This window comes from Cetorhinus maximus, chromosome 13 (genome assembly GCF_964194155.1).
Source record: "Cetorhinus maximus chromosome 13, sCetMax3.hap1.1, whole genome shotgun sequence".
Classification (NCBI taxonomy): domain Eukaryota; kingdom Metazoa; phylum Chordata; class Chondrichthyes; order Lamniformes; family Cetorhinidae; genus Cetorhinus; species Cetorhinus maximus.
In genome coordinates this window covers 65,586,555-65,611,918 of record NC_135891.1, presented here as the reverse complement: position 1 = coordinate 65,611,918, position 25,364 = coordinate 65,586,555, and the positions used below count along the sequence as shown (strand labels likewise).

General features: G+C 42.3%; 1 protein-coding gene across 4 annotated transcripts in view; it reads right to left on the bottom strand.

Moving 5' to 3' along the window:
* Positions 1–8,059: 8,059 nt before the first annotated feature.
* Positions 8,060–25,364, bottom strand: part of vapb (VAMP (vesicle-associated membrane protein)-associated protein B and C) — an 88,118-nt gene continuing 70,813 nt past the window's right edge. For 2 of the 4 annotated variants that reach the window (XM_078555484.1, XM_078555486.1), the window contains 5 exons: positions 21,650–21,753; positions 18,797–18,877; positions 16,568–16,594; positions 11,348–11,521; positions 8,060–9,217 (listed from right to left, as the gene is read on the bottom strand). In XM_078555484.1, coding sequence (XP_078411610.1) covers positions 9,059–9,217; positions 11,348–11,521; positions 16,568–16,594; positions 18,797–18,877; positions 21,650–21,753 — 545 coding nt within the window. In that variant the 3' untranslated portion in view covers positions 8,060–9,058. The remainder of the gene's footprint in view (positions 9,218–11,347; positions 11,522–16,567; positions 16,595–18,796; positions 18,878–21,649; positions 21,754–25,364) is intronic. The other 2 variants (XM_078555485.1, XM_078555487.1) reach the window with 2 other exon arrangements.

Sequence of the window (25,364 nt, the reverse complement as noted above, 5' to 3'; positions counted from 1 at the left end):
GCTTAGAAGGACAAAATTGAGTACTGGTTGTATAACTTTGGCTTGTATTCCATTGATACAATTGAGGTGTTTAAAATAATAAATGGATTGATAGAGTAGATGGAGACAAACCATTTCCTCTGGCAGGGGAATCCAGAGCAAGGAGGTGAAATGTTAAAATTTGAGTCAGGCCATTCAGGAGTGAAATCGAGAAGCAGTGGTGGAAATCTGGAATTCTCCCCAAAATGTTGCTGGTGCTGGGATCAGTAGGAACTTTCAAGATTGAGATTGCTAACTTTTTATTAGGTAAGCAAGAGATGCGTATCAAAGATAGAATTGAGGTGCAGATCAGACATGATCTAATTGAATATCAGGACAGACTCGAGCTGAATGCCTGATGCTAGTTCCTATGTTTGCTCACAGATTTACCTGCACAGATGAAAAACCTCCACCAAAAACATCATGTGGTCCATAATGTAAAGAGAACATAATTTTTCCTAATATTACTGTGGGATGTTGTAAAGCAGCCTTGTGGGGGCTGTGTGTGACTAATTTAATTAAACTGAAGACAGTCAGGCTGTAAGGTTTAAATCAAAGGGGTTAGGTGTAAAAGCAGGCATTTTGAAATGGAGATGGACAAGCTAAGATGAGATCCCAGTAGATACAGTATGAATGGGAATTTTTATTAGGAGATAAGTGAGGAGTGAATTGTTAGCTGTTGAAATTCAAAGAGGCATAACAGTATGTTATGAGCACATGGCAAAAATCGGAAATAAATAAGGCTGTTATTAAGTTTATTTTTTCCAAAAGTGCTGGCCATAATGCCAACATGAAAGCCTCTAGGCACACAAGAGAAATGATTGCTTGTTCCAGAAAGGGAGGTTTAGTTAAAAGCCTTGGATTTCCATTGTCAAGAGAGAGAAGGAAGCCCTGTGAAATACCTCTTCTGTAGCAACCGTGTGTGCCTTGTGGTAATATTACTGGATGTTTTATAGATTGAGAATCTATTTGAACTGTTGCCAAGAAAAGTGTGTTTATTTGAGAGTCTAGTTAAGTAGAAGTCTTTTGGGAAATGTTGTAAGACTAAATTTAACTTTGTAACTGTAATTTTGTGTGTTTTCTTTTTTCTTTTATAAATAAATGTTTTAATTTAATATTTAAAATCTCCAAAAATGGTAGTGGAATCTTTACTTCTGACTTCTGTGCACATACCTTCTCGTGATAAAAATACAAATGGCAAATCATTGTGATAGCTTGGTGAAGCCTGCTCTGAGGACAAAGAGTTGGAGCTCCTGGAAAAGCAAATTGGAAAGGGTGACAGGGAATTTGGAAAAATACATTCATGTCATTGTGACATCCTGCTTATCTTCATTCTCATGCTGTTAGATCACAAGAACAGTCAGATCATTCCTTCTGCTGTAAGCATGTGTTCTTCAGCGACCCGTTCCAACAACAACCTCCCTGATGAGAAGTTAAATCGAGGCCGTCTTCCCCCTCAGGTGGATGTGGAAGATCCCACGCCAAGAAATAGAGGGTCAAAATGAATCAGGTCCCTATTTTGCATGTGTCTTTGCTCTCTCCCCTCAGCAAGCACCAGTCCAGAGTCATGGATCTAGAGGGCATTCATCAGCCAGAAATGCAGTAATAATGAAAGCATAAGTAGGCTGGACGGGCTCGGGTGGAAGGTGATGATGTAGGCATCATTCAGCAAGTGAGAGGGCGGAGACTGGATTTTCCAGGACCTGTGACCAATAGCGCCCTCATGTTAGGAGCCTTAATCTCCTATAACAAAAGTGTCAAATGATATTTTTCCCTTGTTGCCTTGTTAGCTAAAGAGTCTCAGTGCCCAGATTTCATGGCACCTCCTGTCAAATGTTTGCAAAGGATCCAGTGTATAGACTGACACTGTGCATGATCTCTGGGATTATGGAGTAGGAGGAGGAGCAATTTGCAACTCTATTTTCCTGTCTTTGATACATATCTCTTGATTCACCGTCACTGGTCAAAATCCTGGAACTCCCTCCCTAACACCACTGTGGGTTTACCTACACCACATGGACTGCAGCAGTTCAATGCAGCAACTCACCACCACCTTCTCATCATCTTCATCTTCCATCTTATGCTCCTAGCTTCAGTTAGCCTTTCATGTACTGCTATACTGCACCTTCGCTCAGCAACATCCATTAAACTGTTTTTGGCTCTGTAACCTTTAGCTCATTCAAAATTCTAGTGTCAGCACCATAACTCACAACTCCCGTTCACCCACCATCCTTGTGCTCACTGATTTGTATTTGCTTCCAGTCCTTGATTTTAAAATCCCAGTCCTTGTTTCTTTTCTACAGCTATACAATTCTCAGTTACCAGCATTCCTCCAATTCTGGCCTTTTTTTTCATTCATTCTTAGGATGTGGGTGTCACTGGCAAGACCAGCATTTATTGCCCAATCCTCGACTGATCCATCAGCTCCTGAATTATCAGCTTGTTTTTAAGGCTTAATTGACCCATCAACTGCTTCGGCTGGTGCCTACTGCACTATTCACTAGGTTAGGGAAAAAGCATTTTTTTGAAAACGTCTGAAAGCTGGTTATTTCTGAAATCTACACCCCTCAGTTGCAGTCGAACAACTGCTTACCAGTCACTGTTTCTCTGCATCCAGAACTTTGTGCTACTAAAGCATCAAGTCCCAGAATCATGCTGCTCTCTCCGACACAGCTCATCCTTCTTCATAATCACGAAACCTGAGCACGGAAAGAGGCCATGAAGCCCACCTTGGAACTATTTATTGCTTTTACTGCTCCCTTTCAGTCCCCATTAGTACTTTTTCCACGTGCTCAGCTAATTCAGTTTCAACCTCCATTTGTCTGACGATGCACAGCACTTTCAATGTTAGGCCTCCGGAACCAGGGAATCGTCTTCAAGATCGTGATTGACCAACAATCAATAACAAGTTTGTTTCAACTGGTAGGAGCTCTTGAAATACTCTTTTGATTAACTTTGTTTCTTCAGAGGCCGGAACCCTTCAATGAATGATTAATAATTGCTGATCCCATCTTTGCTAATGAATGCTCCTCCATAGAGCTTTACTGTTTCTTGTTCCATTAATCATTAGATTATATTTATCTGCACGAAAGCCATCTGATCAGACCCAATCACTTGCAAGTCAGATTCAAATTAAATTATTTTTAATTTGCTGAGTCTGTCAGGATTTATGTACAGGATATACGTCGAACAGGGGGTTTGATACTTCTATAGTGCTGTCAGGCCTGTAAGCCTTTGATTCAGTGGGTAGCACACTCACCTGAGTCAGGCGTTCATAGGTAACTGCACTTTTGTAAATTTCTAAAGTCAATTGCAACTGCTTGTAATTTTCAGGCTCCAGTCTATGTTACATCATTACATCAAAAATATGACCTAAGGTCAACTGCAGTCAGCATTCAACCTCTTGAGGAATAATTCCAAACTGTCTTTCAACTATTTAAAAGACTGGTTCACATATGGTAGGTTGTGACAGATGTTTCTTTTTTATTCTGTCATGGGATGTGGGCTTCGTTGGCAAGGCTATCATTTGTTGCCCATCCCTAATTGCCCTTGAGAAGGTGGCGGGGAGCTGCCTTCTTGAACAGCTGCAGTCCATATGGTGTAGATACGCCCACAGTGCTGTTAGGGAGGGAATTCCAGGATTTTAACCGAGCAACAGTGAAGGAGTAGTGATATATTTCTAAGTCAGGATGGTGTGCAGCTTAGACCATAAGACATAGGAGCAGAAATTAGGCCATTCGGCCCATCGAGTCTGCTCCGCCATTCAATCAGGGCTGATAAGTTTCTCAACCCCATTCTCCCGCCTTCTCCCCGTAGCCTTTGATCCCCTTACCAATCAAGAACCTATCTATCTCCGTCTTAAATACACTCAATGACCTGGCCTCCACAGCCTTCTGTGGCAATGAATTCCATAGATTCACCAGTCTCTGGCTAAAGAAGTTTCTCCTCATCTCTGTTCTAAAAGGTCTTCCCTTTACTCTGAGGCTGTGCCCTCGGGTCCTAGTCTCTCCTACTAATGGAAACATCTTCCCCACGTCCACTCTACCAAGGCCTTTCAGTATTCTGTAAGTTTCAATCAGATCCCCCCATATCTTTCTAAACTCCATCGAGTATAGACCCAGAGTCCTCAAACGTTCCTCATATGTTAAGCCTTTCATTCCTGGGATCATTCTCGTGAACCTCCTCTGGACCCTCTCCAGGGACAGCACATCCTTCCTGAGATACGGGGCCCAAAACTGCTCACAATATTCTAAATGTGGTCTGATCAGAGCCTTAGAAAGCCTCAGCAGCACATCCCTGCTTTTATATTCTAGTCCTCTCGAAATAAATGCCAACATTGCATTTGCCTTCGTAACTACCACGTCAACCTGCAAGTTAACCTTAAGAGAATCCTGGACTAGGACTCCCAAGTCCCTTTGCACTCCAGATTTCTGAATTCTCTCCCCATTTAGAAAATAGTCTATGCCTCTATTCTTCCTACCAAAGTGCATGACCTCACACTTCCCCACATTGTATTCCACCTGCCACTTCTTTGCCCATTCTCCTAACCTGTCTAAATCCTTCTGCATCCTCCCCGCCTCCTCAATACTACCTGTCCCTCCACCTATCTTTGTGCCATCTGCAAGTTTAGCCAGAATGCCCTCAGCTCCTTCATCTGGATCATTAATGTATAAAGTGAAAATTTTGGTCCCAACACTGACCCTTGCGGAACTCCACTAGTCACCGGCCGCCATCCTGAGAAGGACCCCCTTATCCCCACTCTCTGCCTCCTGCCAGACAGCCAATCTTCTATCCATGCTAGTACCTTGCCTCTAACACCACGGGCTCTTATCTTACTGAGCAGCCTCCTGTGCGGCACCTTGTCAAAAGCCTTCTGGAAGTCCAAGTAGATAACATTCATTGGCTCTCCTTTGTCTAACCTACTCATTACCTCCTCAAAGAATTCTAACAGGTTTGTCAGGCATGACCTCCCCTTGATGAAACTATACTGACTTTGCCCTATTTTACCATGCACTTCCAAGTATTCTGAAATCTCATCCTTAATAATGGACTCTAAAATCTTACCAACAACTGAGGTCAGGCTAATCAGCCTGTAATTTCCCGTCTTTTGCCTCACTCCCTTCTTAAACAGGGGGGTTACATTAGTGATTTTCCAGTCCTCTGGGACCCTCCCTGACTCCAGTGATTCCTGAAAGATCACCACCAACGCATCCACTATCTCTTCAGCTATCTCCTTCAGAACTCTGGGGTGTAATCCATCTGGTCCAGGTGATTTATCCACCTTCAGACCTTTCAGTTTTCCTAGCACCTTCTCCTTGGTAATGGCCACCATACTCACCTCTGTCCCCCAACTCTCTTGAATTTTGGGGATGTTAATCGTGCCTTCCTCCGTGAAGACTGATGCAAAGTACCTATTCAGTTCCTCCGCCATTTCTTTGTTCCCCATTATTACTTCTCCAGCGTCATTTTCCAGCAGCCCAATGTCCACTTTTGCCTCTCTCTTATCCTTTATATATCTAAAAAATCTCTTGCAACCTTCTTTTATATTACTGGCTAGTTTACCCTCATATTCAATCTTCTCCCTCCTTATTTCTTTTTAGTTGTCCTCTGATGGTCTTTGTAGGCTTCCCAAACCCCTGGCTTCCCACTGCTCTTAGCCGCATTGTATGCTTTGTCTTTAGCTTTTATGCTGTCCTTGACTGCCTCATCCTCCCTTTAGTATGCTTCTTCTTCCTAGGGATGAATTTTTGCTGTGTCTCCCAAATTACTCCCAGAAATTTCTGCCATTGCTGTTCCACTGTCTTTCCTGCTAGGCTCATCTCCTAGTCAATTCTGGCCAGCTCCTCCCTCATGCCTCTGTAGTTACCTTTATTCAACTGTAATACCGTTACATCTGATTCCAGCTTTTTCCTCTCAAATTGCAGGGTAAATTCTATCATATTATGGTCACTTCCTCCTAAGGGTTCCTTCACCTTAAGCTCCCTTATCAAATCTGCCTCATTACACATCACTAAATCTAGAATTGCCTGTTCCCTAGTGGGCTCCACCACAAGCTGCTCCAAAGAGCCATCTCGTAGACATTCCACAAATTCCTTTTCTTGGGATCCACTACCAACCTGATTTTCCCAGTCTACCTGCATATTGAAATCCCCCATGATCACGGTAACCTTGCCTTTCTTACCTCCTGGTGTATCTTGTGCCCCACATCCTGACGACTGTTCGGAGGCCTGTACATAACTCCCATTGTGGTTTTTTATCTTTGCGGTTCCTCAACTCCACCCACAGATTCTACATCATCTGACGCTATGTCGTTTCTTGCTATCGATTTAATTTCATTTCTTACTAACAAAGCAACCCCACCCCCTCTGCCAACCTGCCTATCTTTTCCATAGGATGTATATCTTGGATGTTTAGCTCCCAGTCCTGATCCCCCTGCAGCCATGTCTCCGCGATGCCCACCACATCATACCTGCCAATTTCAATCTGCGCCACAAGCTCATTTACCTTATTTTGTATACTGCGTGCATTCAGATACAACACCTTCAGTCCTGTATTTCCCGTCCCCCTTCTCATTGTCGTCCCTTTATCTGATGTGCTTGAAGTTAGATTCCTAGCCCTTTCCAAACACTCTGTCCTATTTTGTGTTCTGGAGACTTTAATAACCTCTCCTGGACTCTCCTTCCTTTTCAGTTTTTCCATAATTTTCCATGAAGTTGAATCCACCCCCCTACATGCTAACCTGCTTTATTTCCCATTAGTCATACTTCTTGGAGTTTTACCCATCCCTCCCCCCCACTTTCTAGTTTAAAGTCCTGTTGACCACCCTATTTATCCTTTTCGCTAGAACATTGGTCCCAGATCGGTTCAGGTGGAGACCGTCCCAACGGTACAGATCCCTCCTGTTCCAATACTGATCCCAGTGCCCCATGAAATAGAACCCCTCTTTCCCGCACCACTTTTAGCCACGTGTTTACTTCCCTTATTCTTGCATCCCTATGCCAATTTGCACGTGGCTCGGGTAGTAATCCGAAGATTATAACCCTTGAGGGCCTGTTCTTTAATTTAGTTCCTAGTTCCTGATAATCCCCAAACAGGTCCTCTTTCCTAGTCTTACCTGTTATTTGTCCCGACATTGACCACAACAACTGGATCCTCCCCCTCCCTCTCCAAAATCCTTTCAAGCTGGTCAGAGATGTCCCTCACCCTGGCATAGGGCAGGCAACATACCATGCGGGACCCTCAATCCTGCTTACAAAGGATGCTATCAATTCCCCTAATTATAGAATCCCCTACAACTACCACTTGTCTTTTTGCTCTCCCCTCTTGAATGGCCTCCTGTGCCACGGTGCCGTGGTCAGCTGGCTCATCCTCCCTACAGCCCTGTTCCTCATCCACACAGGGAGCAAGTACCTCGTACCTGTTGGACAAGGTCAAGAGCTGAGGCTCCTCTGTTCCTGAACACAGGATCCCTTGTAGGGGAACTTGCAAGTGGTGGTGTTTCTATACATCTGCTGCCCTTGCCCTTCTAGGTGGTAGAGGTCGTGGGTTTGGAAAGTGCTGTCGAAGGAACCTTAGTGAGTTGCTACAATGCATCGTGTAAATAGTGCACACTGCTGCCACTGTGCGTCAGTGATGGAGGAGGTGAATGTTGAAGGTGGTGGATGGGGCACCAATCAAGCAGGCTGCTTTGTCCTGAATGGTGCTGAGCTTGAGTGTTATTGTAGTTGTACTCATCCAGACAAATGGCTATGCAGAAGGATCACCCTGCAGTAAAATGCTAGGCATCTTGGGTTGTGCCTGGAGTGAGTATTGAGCTGCACATTATTCAGGTGACATGCTATTGATTATAGGGCTGCACAGTGAATTAACATGCACATGCTAGACAGAGTGACAAAACTGATCTACAATGTTGCAGCATTACTTGAAATATCTGACCCCAGTCAGATGCAGTTACCACATAATTGCTCAAACAACAACTGCTAACAGAAACCTCCAGATACAAGCAAAAGCAATTTCGGAAAATAACAAGATTGAGCAAAAATCAATTAAATTTGGGACTTTATTAAGATGCTACATAGCCAAACAGGATTGGTCATTACAGCATAGACTATTTAACTACTAATATTCATTGTATTCTCTCTGATAAACAGTTAATTATATACAAAATAGTTGCCCGACTGCTGTAGTCCAATATTGGATGATCAAAGCTGATAGTACACATCTAATTTCACTGTAGTGCCTAAGGCATGTGTGGGGACGACTATCCCACAATGTGGTTCTCAGCAGCAATGGCCTTCAGTCAATACACCGAGCTCCCAAATGTGGGTTGAGCAAATAGCAGGTAACGGTATTTGACTTTAGTTACTTGTATTAAATGTGAAATGGAATACAGGAGGTCCTTTATTATTTGTCAAATAAAAGCATGGGACAACACATTAAGGAGTAAATGGATCTAGCCATTTTTTCATATTGTATTTTCTTTCTAAACCCTGACATGGGCCACTTTGAAAGACTGCATCAACAGAAACTATTCAACACTTTTTGCCTTTTGGGGTGGGAACGAAAGGGCTCTTTTTAAAATATTACATGGCATTGGCAGCCCAACCTTCCCAGCCACCCAGTCCAGTTATACACACCAGATGGTAGAGGCAGCACCAGCATTCATTTAGTGTACTTAAAAGAGGTAATCCTGTGACAGGTACCATAATCTAACATGATTAAAATGACACCTAGAATATGCCGTCACCACATCAAAATGTTCTCCCTCATCCCCACCCACCCACCCCCCACCCAATAACGTGAGAGCTCTCTGCGCGTGCAACTTACTATACAACTTTATAATTAACACAAGGTTTCTCCCAATTATCTTACTGTACTTGTGCAAAGGGGTAACTGAAAGGCAAGAACCTGTGAGATGCTGTACATTAAAGTTTTTTTTTGTATTTTAATTTTTGATCATGAAATCATTTCTACCCCATGATATGGCAGATCAAACAAAAAAACAATCCAAGCTAACAGATCACCAGCATGCTGCCTCTCTCTACAATACCAGCTTTCCTACAATTGTCCCCAAGATAAAGAACAGGACAACCATAGCGATCATCCGAGTGGCAGGTCCTTCTTCTTTGATCATAATGTTCTTGGATGGTATAGGATTACCAGACTGAGGCATCCTCCTCATTCGCAGCCCGTCATCCTCCTGCAGTACAAGAAAAGATTCAACAGATTCTTTAATCACTAGTGTTTGTTAATTGAGGTGGGAAAGTACAGGGTAAATACAGGATAAAATGCCCACTACATTGTCCCCATCAAAGGCTCCCAGGGCAGGTACTGCATGGGGTTAGACAAAGAGTAAAGCTCCCTCTACACAGTCCCCATCAAACACTCCCAGGGCAGGTATGACACTGGGAGTGCCACATTATTGAACATTGTAGTGGGAGCTTAACTCTGTATCTGTATCAACAAGAGAAAAAGTACTGGATAAAGGGATTTAAGGGATAAAGTCCAACAAATCCCTAGAACCTGATTTCCTATATCCCAGGGTTCTAAGAGATGGCTGCAGAGATAGTGGTTGCTCTGGCTATGATTTTCCAAAATCCCTTAGATTTTGGAATGGTCCCTGCAGATTGGAAGTTAGCAAATGTGACATTGCTATTCAAAAAAGGAGAGAAAACAGGGAACTACAGGCCAGCCTGACATCAGTTGTCAGGAAAGTATTGGAATCTACTGTTAAGTAAGTCTTAACAATGCAGTTGAAGCATTGTATGATTAGAACAAGTCAGCATGGTTTTACGAAAGGGAAATCCTGTTTGACAAATTTATTTGAGTTTTTTGAGGATGTAACTAGTCAGGTAGATAAAAGGGGAACCAGTAGATGTTGTTTACCTGGATTTCCAAAAGGCATTCGATAAGGTGCCACACAAAAGGTTTATCGGCAAGATCAGGGCTCATGGAGTTGGAGGTAATATTTTAGCATGGATTGAGGATTGGTTAATGGACAGGAAGCAAAGAATAAGCAAAAATGGGGTATTCTCAAGTTGGCAAGCTGTGACTAGTGGAGTACCACAAGGATCAGTGCTGGGGCCTCATCTATTTACAATCTATATTAATGAATTAGACGAAGAGACAGAGCGCAATAAGCTTGCTGACAATATAAAGCTGATGGGAATGCAAGCTGTGAGGAGGACACAAGAAGCCACAAAGAGATATAGACATCTTAAGTGAGTGGGCAACAAGACGGAGTATAATGGGAAGTATGAGGTTATTCACTTTGGTCATAAGAATAGAAAAGTAGAATATTTTTCAAAAGGCATGAAACTTGTAAATGTTGATGTTCAGAGAGGTTTGAGTGTACTTGTACAAGGAACTCAAAGTTAGCAAGTAGGTACAGCAATCAATTAGGTAGGCAAATGGCATATTGGCCTTAATTGTAAGGGGATTGCGGCACACAAATAAGGAAATCTTGCTACAATTGTACAGGGCTTTGGTGAGACCTCACCCTGAATACAGTCAAGTCCCGCCATTCGTGGGGGTTACATTCCCACAAATTCTCACAAGCAGCGAATATACTTTATAATGGGAGTGAATTAGATAGGTTCCAGCCATCCCAAAATTTGGATGTTAATCAGGTTTTTTCTCTCTCACTCAGACTTTCCTGTACTGAAGGCTGATCCTTTCGCCGTTACACACTGTTCTCTCTCCGTTCCAGTTCCCCCTCTTCCCCTTTCTCCTTATTTATTTTCTTGTTTGTTTCTTCATGACAGAAAGCCAAAAAGCACAGTCTGAGCTGATTCCTTTCACTCCACCATTACAGGCAGGGAGATGAGAAGGCGGGGTACTGACAACACATCATTGTCCAGTATGGAAACAACTCACCACCTATAATCCTGGCATTTGACCCCCTTACTCCTCCTCTCACCAACATTTAACTATGGCCAAATGTCAGGGTCCGGTTCGTCCAGTGGCCCTTTTAAAGCCTGCACACCTAGGAACCTGCTTACAGGAAACTTGTGCTGTACGTTTCTAAGAAAGCAACCTCAGATGGGTATAAAAGTGGCACAATTTTCAAGTGCAGGGGAATTTGCTCTGTTGTCCTGACCAACAATTAACCCTCAGTCATCGAGAATAAGCGGATTATCTGTTTATTATAACACTGCAGTTTGTGGGAGCTTGCTATGTGTATATTGGCTGCCAGGTTTCCTATATTACAACAGCAACTACACTTCCAAAGTACTTTAGAGGCTATAAGGTGCTTTGGGATGTCCTGAAGTTGTGAATGGCACAGGTTAAATGCAGCTCCTTCTTTCTGTTTTCATCCAGAAAGCCTCACCTTTAACTGTTTGTTCTCCTCACCAAGTCTCTGAACCTCTGACTTAAGTGTCCTGCACTCGTCCATCACTTTCCTCAAGTCTGAATCATCCAAGGAAGAGCTGGTTGATTTTGTCATCATGGAGGTTTCTGTTTTCAGTGAAGTGGAAGTGACTTTATTCATCTCCAGCTCATGCTGCAGAAAGTGATTCAGAGAAACTTATTAAATAAAAAATGCCACCTTCAAATTTAAACCTATCTAAAATTAATTGGATTAGACTTATTAACCTAGGTGTCAGTTCTGTTACAAGTTAGTGACAGGAGGCAGGGAGTTTTACTCATGGTCAGTTTGGATCAGCAGTAGTATTCTCACCTCCGAGTGAGGGTGTCATGGGCACACAATCTTGGCCAACACCGAGTGCTACATTCCTGAAGATGTCATCTTCTAGATGAGATATCAAGCTAAGGTCCACTGGACACAAGATATCCCACAGCGGTGAAGCTCTCCTGCTTAATGTTTACTCCTTAAACAACATCAAAAACAATTTAACTGCTCATTCTTCTCTGTCTTCTGGGGGATCTTTGCTGGGTGTGTGTTGGCTACTCTGGCTATAAAACTACACAGAAAAGAAGAATTTACCAGCTGCAAAGCACTTTGGGGTGACGTGAGAACATGAAAGGTCGCAATTTAAATGCAAGTTCTTTCTTTCTTCCATTGAGATGAAGGATGGAAAGTTCCCTTCCGTCGTCAAAGCACTGGACTGTTCCCAGGACAAGCACTGAATAATGAGGATCCCGAGCTCCCCTGTACTAGACCAGCAGGGCTATTCATACTTACATTTATTATATCTAACAATGCATGGTCTCTGAGAAAGGTGACGAGGTGAGATGAAGAGACTGTTCAATCACTGCTGACAGAACAATGCTCTCAGGCTAAATTCTTGTTCCACTGAGACCCCTGACCTTTTATTTCTTCTGTCTGGACTAAAGTTGAACTCAGGTCACAGGAGCAAAAAGTGCGTTGTATTTGTCATGAAATCCTTTGATCTGTGGGTTCCTAGTTCGCAGTCTGTGGAGATTGTAACACTTAAGGTGCAGAATGGTCCAATGGTTGTTATATTGGTTCCTGCCTAGTAACAAGGATGGGACTCTCTTGGAGTGTTTTGATAGGCCACCAGGTCAGTTCAAGGGTAAGTGAATAACTCTTATTTAGGCAGTCAGCTTTGAGGCAGTCTGCTAGCCAACGAGTGTCACAAAGACAAAGGGACAGAAACAGGTTCCAGTTCAGTTAAAGAAAGAGATGTGGGGAACAAATTAAGTAAAGAGAGCCATTGGGGTGAAAGTATCCCTTTTGCAGCAGTGGTGTTCTGCTTGGCATGGCTGTGGATCTGAAAGTGTGCTTGTAAGCTAATGTTTGAGAGTACTTGGGAATCCAGGGAGAAGGAATCTCAGAAGGCGAAATTGAAACTCTGCGAGATGGGCCACTGTTAAAGCCTTCTGAGTGAGATTGATTTTTGGAGAGAATTCCAAGGAAAGATCTTCGAAGGTGAAGCTGGGAATCCCTCATGAGACAAAGTTTCAACGAGATTGTCTGACTTGGTGTTTACTGACGTCTGGGTGGGTTCTTGAAAAATCCATGGACTCTGTCTTCGTTGCATCTGCCATTTACTCTGTGGTGTGGTGTGTTCGACCACATATACCTCATATTTACCCTAAATGCTAGAGTATAAGGTACATATTGTAAACTGCTTTATCTTTCTGAACTTGTATAGTAAAGTTTATTTTTGTTTGTTCAAAACCCGTGGAATCTTGTGGCTTTATTCCAAAAGCAGGTGTCTTGAATCTCAACCTTCATCGACTTTAAATAAAATTTTATTGGTCCTTAACCAGATCTCCCCCCAAAACCTGGGGTCTGGCGAAGAATCATAATACATTACATTGAGGTGTCATAGGGATTTCAGGGTATGGTGACTGGTGTAACATTGCAATATAAATGATGCAATCAGTGACTGATGCCACTGAAAAATCATCAACAACTGGAGCAAGTTTCTTTGAAGGATGAGTCTACAATCGCCATCACTAGAGAAAAAGTACTGAGCAAACTATTGGGATTAAAGGGTGACAAGTCCCCAGGACCGGATGGCCTACATTAAAGGAAGTGGCAGCGGAGATAGTGGATGCATTGGCTATAATATTCCAAAATTCCCTGGATTCTGGAAAGGTTCCAGTGGATTGAAAAAATGCTAATATAACACCCTTATTCAAAAAGGGGGGGAGGCAGAAGGTAGGAAACTACAGACCAGTTAGTTTAATGTCTGTCGTTGGGAAATTGTTGGAATCCATTATTAAGGAAGTAGTAATGGGGCATTTGGAAAGTCAAAATGCAATCCATCAGAGTCAGCATGGTTTTACGAAGAGTAAGTCGTGTTTGACTAATTTGCTAGTGTTCTTTGAAGATGTGACAAGCAAAGTGGATAATGGGGATCCTGTAGATGTAGTATATCTGGACTTCCAGAAGGCCTTTGATAAGGTAATCGCACAAAAGATTAATACACAAGATAAGGTCACACGGAGTTAGGGGTAATATATTAGCTTGGATAGAGGATTGGCTAACTAACAGAAAGCAGAGAGTCGGGGTAAATGGGTCTTTTTCTGGATGGCAAACTGTAACAAGTGGAGTGCCACAGGGTTCGGTCCTTGGGCCCCAACTATTTATAATATATATTAATGACTTGGATTCAGGGATAGAAGGTACTATAGCTAAATTTGCAGATGACACCAAAATAGGTGGGAAAGTAAGTTGCAATGAAGAAATAAGAAATTTACAAATGGATATGGACAGGATAAGTGAGGGCCAAAATATGGCGGATGGAGTTTAACGTGGATAAGTGTGAGGTTATTCATTTTGGTCAGAAGAATAAAAATGTGGCTTATTATTTAAATGGAGGGAAACTTCAGAATGCTTCAGTGTAGAGGGATCTGGGTGTCCTTGTGCATGAATCGCTGAAAGCTAGTGTGTAGGTACAGCAGGTAATAAGAAAGGCAAATGGAATTTTGGCATTAATTGCTAAAGGAATAGAGTATAAAAATAGGGAAGTGTTTTTGCAACTGTACAAGGCATTGGTGAGACCGCACCTGGAGTACTGTGCTCAGTTTTGGTCCCCTTACTTGAGGAAGGATGTAGTTGTACTGGAGGCGGTTCAGAGGAGGTTCACTAGATTGATTCCAGAGATGTGGGGCTTGTCTTAGAAAGAGATATTAAGCAGCTTAGGCCTATACTCGCTAGAGTTTAGAAGGATGAGGGGAGATTTAAATGAGGTGTATAAGATGCTAAAGGGGATAGACAAAGTAGACATGGAGCGGATGTTTCCCCCTTCTGGGGCATTCTAGAACGAGAGGCCATAGTTTTAGGCTAAGGGGTGGTAGGTTTAAATCAGAGATGAGGAGGAATTACTTTTCTGAAAGGGTCATGAATCAGTGGAATTCACTATCTCAGAGTGCAGTGGATGTTGGGATGCTGAATAAATTTAAGGGGGAGATAGACAGCTTTTTAATAGTAATGGGTTGAAAGGTTATGGGGAGAAGGCGGGAAATTGAAGTTGAGGCCAAAATGAGATCAGCCACGATCGTAATGAATGGCGGGACAGGCTCAAGGGGCTGAATTGCCTACTCCTGCTCCTAGTTCTTATGTCCTATGGGATGTACCCCATGCTTTCTCAATAAGTCATATAAAGAAATATGAGTGCTAGAACATCAATAAGGGGAAGGGCCAGAAATGGAGAGCAAGAACAGTCAAGGTTTGAAAGGGAAAAGACAGGCTAAAGTATTGGACCTCTCATCAGGCTAACAGGCATTTGCTGACCTGTCGTGTTTTGCCAGAATTTGCAGCTTTTATTTTTAAAATAAACATGATTTTGTGTAGATGTGCAGGAAGAAAACTGGAAAGTAGAGGTGGTGAACACTAGGCTGAATTTTTTTTGTGTGTTTTCTTGGCTAAAGGCAATCGCAGCTTTTAGTTTGGAATGGGTACACAGTTTAGTTTACAGGTAGGTAACATGCCTTATGGATATTACAACAAATCAATTAAATCTCATTTTAATGAGTCTTCACACACGCACACAAAAGTGCACACAAGCACTTGTTTAGTACACAAGGTATCTGGCATGGGCCTTGAACAGATAGTACTTGTTCACATGCACAAATACATTATGTCAAGGGTAGGGATGCCATGATAATGTTTGAACATTGCAGTTAAATGCTGCAAGAACAAACCTAACGTGTCAAGAATGACAATATTTAAAATCTTGTTCTTCCCCAGATCATGTGCGCTCTAATACATTGTCATATAAAGTGTAATGGGGGTAGTTTAAATTGCCAGAGCTGCCCTGTCATGGTAGTTCTTGTGTCTCTTTTTGTAACACATTGCAGATCACCAACTCTTGATGGGGATGGGTGATTCAGAACGGGTGATGTATCACAGAGTAATATGATGCCTCAGATTACAGAGTATACTGCACATCATCAACATGGCATGAAGGAATTCCTCACACATTGCAAAGTATATTCTACATCAACCCTGAGCAGAGAGGATTCAGAAATGTTGCAACACACAACGGCAAAAGTTGTGGTCATGCCTGCAACACTCCTATACTGATCTCCTGATTTCCACACTGGAGGCTAGGGATCTTTCATGTGAGCAGAGAAAAGAGCTCGGCAGGAGGGGTAATTGCATTTACGGAGCGGAAGTTGAGATAACCTCTCTCTTATAACCTGTTCCTGGAGGACAAGGAAAGGAAAAGGATCTCCCAGTTTGATCAATATACCATAGAAAGTGAATGGAGACTCAGCGACACTCAAAATGGCAAAGTCTGACAGGGATCCCAGGTGAAGGGAATTGCCACCTCCTGGACTGCATTGGGAATCCCACGAACATATACTAATATCATGATGGGTTTATATTATTCCATTCTTTAAGCCAGGCTAGAGGTATAGGTCCGGGAGAAACATATTATGGGTGGCTTTTCCAGTGGACTCACCATTTGAACAACAGTGGCACTGGGCATGCAACGTGAAGAGTTGTTATTAATGGACTGAAGTCAGTGCGTGTTTGCAGGGAAATATCACAGTACGTGTTACATTATGTATCATGACATCACTACACCTGAGAACTGGTTAGGACAAAGTGATCAGTCCAAGACAACATTAATCTCATAACCGTGAAAGTTTACATCAGTACCCTTACATTTCTCTTTTTATGTACTGGACGCCACTGGAATATTAAGAGAAAATGGTGCAAGAGTTAAACATTCAATAGTGCAACACCTCTGGTCTTTAAAATTCTGAGACAAATATCACGCATGTTTCCATCCCCACCACAAATACTGTGTGAATAAAATGCTTTTTAAGTCATGAGTCTGTGGAAGAGAAGCAATTTACAGGGCCTGTCCCAGACAAGAGACCTCCTTTCACATTTTGGCTGAATTGTAGGCATTTTTGATCCATTTTCATAGAATCTTGCAGCACAGAAGGCCATTCAGCCCTTGCTGGTTCTTTGGTAGAGCTATGTAACTGGTCCCACTTCTCTGGTCTTTCTCCAAAGCCCTTCATGTGGGAACCAGAACGAAAGCCTGAACAAAGAAAAAAGGCTTATTCCCCATTTTCAAAATCTTTGCATTTCCAAAACGGATTTGATAAGGAGCCACATAAAAGAAAGGTTATTGCTCAAGATAAGAGCTCACAGTATTGGGATAATATATTTATAGAGAATTAGCTAACTAGCCAGGATAAATAGGTCATTTTCAGGTTAGCAAACTGTAACTGATGCAGTGCCACAGGAGTCAGTGTTTGTGCCTTAAATATTTACAATCTATATCAATAACTTGGATGAAGGGGCCTAGTGTATTGCAGTCAAATTTGCTGATGATACAAAGATAGGTAGAAAAGCCTACCAAACAAAGAGTTTGCAAAGGGATATGGATAGGTTAGGTGAGTGGGCAAAAATTTGGGAAATGGAGTATAATGTAGGAAAATGATAAGCTGTCCACTTTGGTAGGAAGAATAGAAAACAAAATATCATTTAGAGAGGCACTATAGAATGCTCCATTCAGAGGGAAGTGGATGGTCTTGTACATGAATCATGAAAAGTTGGCATGCAGGTACAGCAAGAAATTGGAAAGGCAAATGGAATGTTGGCCTTTATTGCAAGGGGGAATGAAGTATAAGAGCAGAAAAGTATTGCTACAACTGTATAGGGCATTAGTGAGACCACACCTACAGTACTCCGTAAAGTTTTGGTCTCCTAATTTAAGGATATACTTGCATTGGAAGCAGTTCAGAGAAAATTCACAGGGTTGATTCCTGGGACGAAGAGGTTGTCTTATGAGGAAAGGTTGAGCAGTTTGGACCTGCTCCTAAGCTCTTCAGAGCTCAGAAGAATGAGGGGTGATCTTATTGAAGCATAAAAGATTCCGGCGGGGGGGCATGAAAGGATAGATGTTGAGAGAATGTATCCCCTTGCGGGGGAAGCTAGAACTAGGGGTCATAGTTTCATAAGAAAGAGTCAGCCATTTAAATTGGAGATAAGGAGGAATTTCTTCTATCAGATTTGTAAATCTTTGGAATTCTCTACCCCAGAGAGTAGCGGAAACTGGGTCATTAAATATACTCAAGGCTGAGAAAGATTCTTGATCTATAGGGGAGGGAAGGATAATAGGGGACAGGCAGTAAAGTGCAGTTGAGGCAAAATTCATATCAGGCATTTTCTTATTGAATAGCAGAGCAGGCTCAAGGAGCCATAAGGCCTACTCCTGCTCCCATTTCTTAATTCTTATGTTCAATTGCAATACTTTAATGGCACTCTTTTTCAAAATGAAATAATGCATTACAAATACTTGAGTGCCAGATGCACATTTGGGAAAGTCATTCAAATTTATACCAGAACATAAATACATGAAGTATCAGGTTTCTGTGCTGACAATGGCAGGATGTGAAATTACAGTGAATATACAGGAGTCTCCAGTTATTAAAACATACGTTGTAATAAAAATCCACCTGAACCAAGTGTCAATGGCTTACAGTGAGTGCTTGCACTCCACAGGTGATCAAAGATGGGTGAATGGGCAATAGGAGTAACACCAAGGCCAGCAAGAAAGAATGATAATGTACAAAAGCAAAATGTGATCCTGACAAAGCTCAAATCGTTTCTGCCATTTCCATAAAACTGCAACCTTCAAAGTAACCATGGTTTAAATTAGACTGAGGTACGTCTCAGTTAGGTATCTAATTGCTCGGAACATAAAATGTCCACTCACTACTTCCTAACTTCTTCAGATGCCCACTGCTGTAACAAAGATGCCACCATCAATCAGCAACATGTAATCAGCAGGTGCTGAACTTACCCATTCCTCTCAATAGGAAAATCATCGAGGCTGAGACCCCTCCCTCACTTCCATCAAGACCCTTTTAAACTTACTGTTTTCTCGTTCTCAGAGGGCAGTTCAAAGACACACCGCAGCTTGGAGTCCATTAAATCATCTGGCTTTGCCTCTTTCCACTGTAAAGAAGCAGAGTAAACAGGTTAAGCATTTAATCATCATCAATCCCTTGTAGACTGGCATAGTGAGGAGAGTAGTTACTGCTAATCCATTTCACATGAAGGAGGTCTGTCGTAATAGGAAATGAGAAGTCTGGAGGATTTCACATAGTTCAATGTGGTGTTCAGTGAGAGCCCAGCCTGACATTCTGACAGATGGCAATGTTGTGCACCAGCCAGAATCCATTTTCACTTAAGACGCGGCTGCCCAGGATTCCCAGCTTTGAAGCTGGGAATTCTCAAATAGAAAAGGCTGAGAGCTCAACAGCAGCGAATTGAGAAGATTGAATATGGGCATTTTACACAAATCACACAGGTAGAAATTCAGGAAAAATGCCAATACACTCAAACTCTTGAGAAACACAGTAACATTTAGAAAGCTAATTTTTAACAGCATTTACAGTCAGTGATAAGCTGTACATACAGCACTGGGGGTTATGAGAAGAGGGATAGGTGAGCAGGACAGCGATGACAGTGTGGGGATAGGGTGCAAGTGACTGGCGCGAGAACAATGGGCTTTGGGCGAGCGAGAGCCATGGTGGGTAAGAGGGAGGGAAACCGGGAAGTGAAAAAGAGGGAGTTTGAGACACAGAGATGGGGGTGGGGAATGCAGAGGGACAAAAAGAGTGTGAGAGAAGAACGGAGAAGGTGGCAAGAGGCAGCTTTGGAGGTCACTCATTTTAGCTTTGCACTTTTGAGAAACAAATGGTGTCGGTGTTGTGAATACAGATGTGATTTAATACCCGTTCTCAGTTCACTGACTCTGCAGCATGCTGTTGTCATTCGCTCCTATTATCAGAGGCAGAAAGGTTCACTTAAGTGGCCATTTCCTGTCCAACATGCTTCATTTGAGATTCACCAAGTCATCCCCTGAACATTAGTAGCTGCCTTGGAACACACTCCCGCTGTTATTGGATATCCAAATGTGACCTTGCATCCAGTGTTCATCTGTCACACTTCATTATGGATGAAAAAATCATTTTAAAAGGCAGTTACTTAATGCTAGATTCTTGCCCTCATGCTTGACATTAACAATTTTTCCACTCTGTACAATTTCCTCACTAAATGATGAAACTCTTCATTCTGATCTTAAAGGGACATAGCTCCTCTACCTTAGTAGAAATAATAATGCATTTTGGATTCCTTCGTCTCTCACTTCTGTCCTTAAGCAACACAGTTTATCTTAAGTAAGCACCTTGTCAGTATATACAAGATAGCACCCAGTCAATAATATTTTGAACTTTGGGGAATAATTAAACCTTATAGATGCAAATTTAATACTCGGCATATCGTTCCCTTCCAATGCAGTTGGCATGAAGCAACGTCAGCCTTAAAACTGAAAGAACCTAAAATCATTAACTTGTATTTAAGTTATCAGTGGATTCAAAGTTTTGGGCTTGTACGTTCAAAGCAATAAAGGCCAGTTCTATAACTCTCATTTACTTATGCCGCCGCCAATTCTTAATGCAGTCACCTCCAACAATAAATTATATAAAATATACTTGATAAAACAGAGATAAAAGGGGAGGGATGGCAATGCTGGGTAATTAAGCACTTCTTAAAATTACCATTCAGTGTCTGCATCAAACACTCCTAAGTCAAGTGCATTGCAGACTAAATGAGAAGTAATGCTCTTGCTACATTTAAAAAAAAACTGTTCATGGGGTGCAGGTATCGCTGGCTAGACCAGCATTTATTGCCCATCCCTAACTGTCCTTCAGGTGGTGGTGGTGAGCTGCCTTCTTGAACCACTGCAGTCCATGTGGTGTAGGTACACCCACAGTGCTGTTAGGGAGGGAGTTCCAGAATCTTAACCCAGCAACAGTGAAGGAACTTTGCCTCATAAGCTCAGCAAAGTATACACAAATGTGGCATTTCAACCATGCCTGCAGATGCGATAAGTGAGATTGTTCTAGTCTTGCAGATGACACTAATTTAGGAGGCACATAATGTTCTGCAGATGGGAGCAGGAAGTTACAAAGGGACACAGACAGACTAAGCGAGTGGACAAACCTGTGGCAGATTGAGTTCAATGTTGGGAAGTGAGAGGCCATCCACTTTAAATCCAAAGAAAGACAAATCAGAATATTTTCTCAATGATGAGAGTCTAGGAACTGTGGAGGAGGAAACGGATGCATGTGTTTGTGTACACAATCATTGAAGACTAGTGCAGATAAAAAAAAGTAAGCAAAACGGTTAATGTCTGTTGACCTTTATCTCAAGGGAACTGGAATAAGTTGTAGAAAGGCTTGGTCAGGCCCCAACTGGAGTACTGTGTACCAGCATATCTTAGAGGAGATATATTGACTTTGGACAGCGTGAAGCACAGCCATATGATACCAGGAATAAAATAGTTAAATTGGCTCATAATTTCTTGAGTTTTGGAGACTGAGGAGTGATCTAACTGAGGCATTCAAAATGATTTAGAGAATCATGGTGGGGGTCGGTGCCACGTGGTGATGTCACTGGATCAGTAATCCAGAGACCCAGGCTAATGCTCTGGGGACACTGGTTCTATTCCGGAATAAGAAAGTATAGTCTTAACATTAGAGAAAGGAAATTCAGGAGTGAAATCAGGAAACACTTTTCCTTCGACGGGTAGTGGAAAATGGAATTCTCTCTCAAAAAGGCTCCAGATGATGGGGTAATTGAAATTTTCAAGACAGAAATGGCCATACAGCCCCTGAAATTAAATCTAAAGACATAGTGTAGTATGAAAAGTGGTGTACGTACTACTGCTTCCATGTCCTGGCAGTCCGCTGGAGCAAACATGGACTGCACCATAAATTTGTGCTTGCTTTTCTCATTGGGGTCATAGTCAAATGGCTGTAGCATCACTGTGAAAAGAAAACGAACATCATGGATTAGAAGAAAGGTGTGCAGTGCTCCGAACATTTTCTTACTCTCCCTACTGAGCACTGGCTACTCCACAACAGCTAACCGGTTAGCAGCAAGTTTACTTCACACGCAAATATGACCCACATTCTGGCCTCTTTGTTTTTCTATGATGTGGGAATGAGATTCCCATTAGGGGTCAAGTTAGAATATCCTCAAAGGTAAATCTAACCTTCAAGTGCAATGCTTAGACTGGCTGAACATCTATATCAAACACCAGTTTATAGCAACACAGCAGCAAAGTGATTGGTGCATCAATTCCAAGATATTCCATTCAAATATAACTTTTTTTCAAGAGAAGGGCTAGGGAGAGACAAACCAAAAGCCAGACATGTCAGGATGTAGTTAGTAACCTGGGTTCTGTACACACACAAAATCTATCCCAACTTCACTGTAGCCTCCTGTTGGGGCCCCTTCACAGACACAAGTCTAGACACATACAAGCAAGTTACTTAAGACTTTGTAAGCCCCAGTATCTGTTTGGAGTGGTGGGGGGGTAGAGGAGGAGTCTATATTCAAATCCTTTCCCAGTATGATATGGAGGCTCCAGGGCAGTGACTGATGGTTCACACGAGATAAATCACTGCCCACAGGTACAAGTTATGTCATCAATACAAGTGATTTATTTATCAATTATTAGCCCCACACATTACCTTTTTTTCCCCTACAGCCCAATATTTGGCTGAATGGAAATGATTTATTTTCCATTAGCTTGTTGCTTTTTCAGGCACAATCCCCAATTTACATCTGGAGGGAAGCACATGGTGCAATCACAATGTTTGCCTTTCAGTCCAAAATATGAATGACATTTCAAAGATGATGTCGCCATGAGCTTTTCAACAAAAACATTCTGTAGGCTGTTCAGGGGAAGGAACTGTCAAGCACTGGTTTGAACTCGACATTTATGACAAATAGTGCCAACTGCTCCAAGAACAAACAACCTGCTGGCATGTTTATTACCAGGCCATGTCTTTCCAGGAATATCTCCAATGTGTAGGTTTAACGTTGTAACAGCCAGGAAAACAAAACATAAACTAGTTGAAAAAAATGTTTAATCAATTCCATGATGAAACAGCAAACCGAGAGAGGCCAGTGGAATGTGGAACATCAGGACAATGTGGAGTTTCAACTCAGTGGGAGGTGCTGTTGGCATAAAACTACTTACTGGGTAATCCCAAGTTATTGTGTTCTATTTATTAAATGTTTAAGAGAACTCAGCTTAATATAACATTGGGCAGGGTGCCTGAAGCCCAAAATGTATGGTACCTGGTGACTGGAGGCTTCAAATGTCTCAGATGGCCACACATGCAGAAAGCTTGCATTTCAGGTTAGGGTTTCAGAATCTGAAGGTGCAGTTGGTGACACTGTCAGAAGCAGCAAAGCGAGTTAGTAATGAAGGAAAGTGGGTGAGCAAAAAGTATAGACAGGTGTATGGATCTCAAATTCACCAACAGGCATTGAGTACTGAAGACCTTTGACAATGATGACAACCTCAGGCAAAAACCCATGGTGCTATGCAACAAGAATGGGAACTTAAGTGCAAATGTGCAGATGGGGATTTCACAACTGGGGACTGCTAAGTACTCTTGCAGTTGTACCGAGATGGTTCCAAATGGTGCACCGCCTCCTTAGTGTCAAGGTATGGGATTGCATGGTCCAGATGCAAATGATGCTAGAGACAAGGGAAACAGCTGAAAGTTTATGATTCTGATTGGAACCAATGACACAGGAAAGACAAAAACACTAGAATCCTGTCAAGATAGTTTCCTATTGCTGAAAAAGAGAGACTTTTTGTTGAAGCTTTTCGTCTTGAACTCATCAGGACAACTCAAGAAAATACCAATGTCAGTGGAAACAACATATTTGTATGAGAATAGAGTGCTGATTGGTTGGCAAATGGGCTCTGATTGGAAGGGATGTTGCCTTGGAGAATGCAGCAGTTGATGGTGACTGTCAGTTAACTGCCAAGCATAGTTTTAAATTTAAACCAGGCAGCTTGACTCTGATTGGTCAAGACCTTGCCCTGGGGAATGAGCCAGTGAATAGACTTCCCTTTCTGGGCATCACTTATTTTGTTTAGCTAAACAAAATAAGTGAAGTCCATTCACTGGCTCATTTCCCACGGCAAGGTCTTGACCAGAGTCAAGCTGCCTGGTTTAAATTTAAAACAATGTTTTGCATTTAACTGTCAGTCACCGTCAACTAGTGCATTCGCCATAGCAACGCTACCAGAGTCCACTTGCCAACCAATCAGCACTCTCTTCACATACAGTATGATTTGCTGCTTTCCTTGACATTGGTATTTTCTTGCAAATTGTCCTGATGACTGCAAAACAAAAAGCTTCGACAAAAATTTATTTTTTTTTTCAGCAATACTCAAGCTCTGTGCTACCAAACGACTAAAGATAGTTTCAACAATTAGGTGATAAATTAAAGAGCATGATAGTAACATTGGGTCTGACAGCCTCAGATCATGGTTGCCAATTAGCAATGCAGAGGCTGGGAGTTCAAGTCTCATCATGGCCGTTTGTGAAACACTGAAGTTTATAAATACCATCAACTCTAATAAAAACACAACTGATTCATTAAAGAATAGGAGGGATGGGTTTAGATTCTTGGGACATTGGGACCAGTTGTGGTAAATGAGTAAGTTACCAGGAAAATGGTCCACCAAACAGTGAGGATGAGACATGGGCTGGCGTTGGGGGGCCAGGGGGTGGAGGTGGTAGGGGCGGGAGAGGGAAGAGATCTGGATACTGGTGCAAAATAATATTCAACAGGAATAAGTGGCCCCATATTTGCTGGGAAAATAACAGTGAGTTTAATGGCACCCACCATTTATTAGCATGTGAATAACCCAGCATCTTGTAGCACGGAAGAGAAACCCCGCAAGTTGCAGATCACCATAAGTTGCTGGACAATGTGTTGTTCTACTGTTAGCCTCACAGAAACGGAGCTCGCCATAAACCTCCCCATGAGGTTAGACCATAAGACGTAGGAGCAGAAGTAGGCCATTCAGCCTTTCGAGTCTGCTCCGCCATTAAATGAGAACATGGCTGATCTGATAATCCTCAACCCCACTTTCCTGCCTTTTCCCCATAACCCTTGATTCCCTTAATGATTAAAAATCTGTCTCAGCCTCGAATATACTTAGCGATCCAGCCTCTACAGCTTTCTGTGGTAAAGAATTCTACAGATTCGCTACCCTCTAAGAGAAGAAATTCCTCATCTCTGTCTTAAATGGGCGACCCCTTACCCTGAAATTATGCCCTCTGGTCCTAGGCTCTCCCACAAGGGGAAAGAACCTCTCAGCATCTACCCTGTCAAGCCTCCTATGTTTCAATAAGCTCGCCTCTCACTCTCTAAACCCCAATGAGTACAGGCCCAACCTACTCAACCACTCCTCATGAAGAAATCCCTCCATACCCGGGATCAACCTAGTGAACCTTCTCTGGACTGCCTCCAACGCCAGTATATCTTTCCTCAGATAAGGGGACCAAAACTGTTCACAGTATTCTAGTGTGGTCTAACTAGTACCGTGTATTGTTTTAGC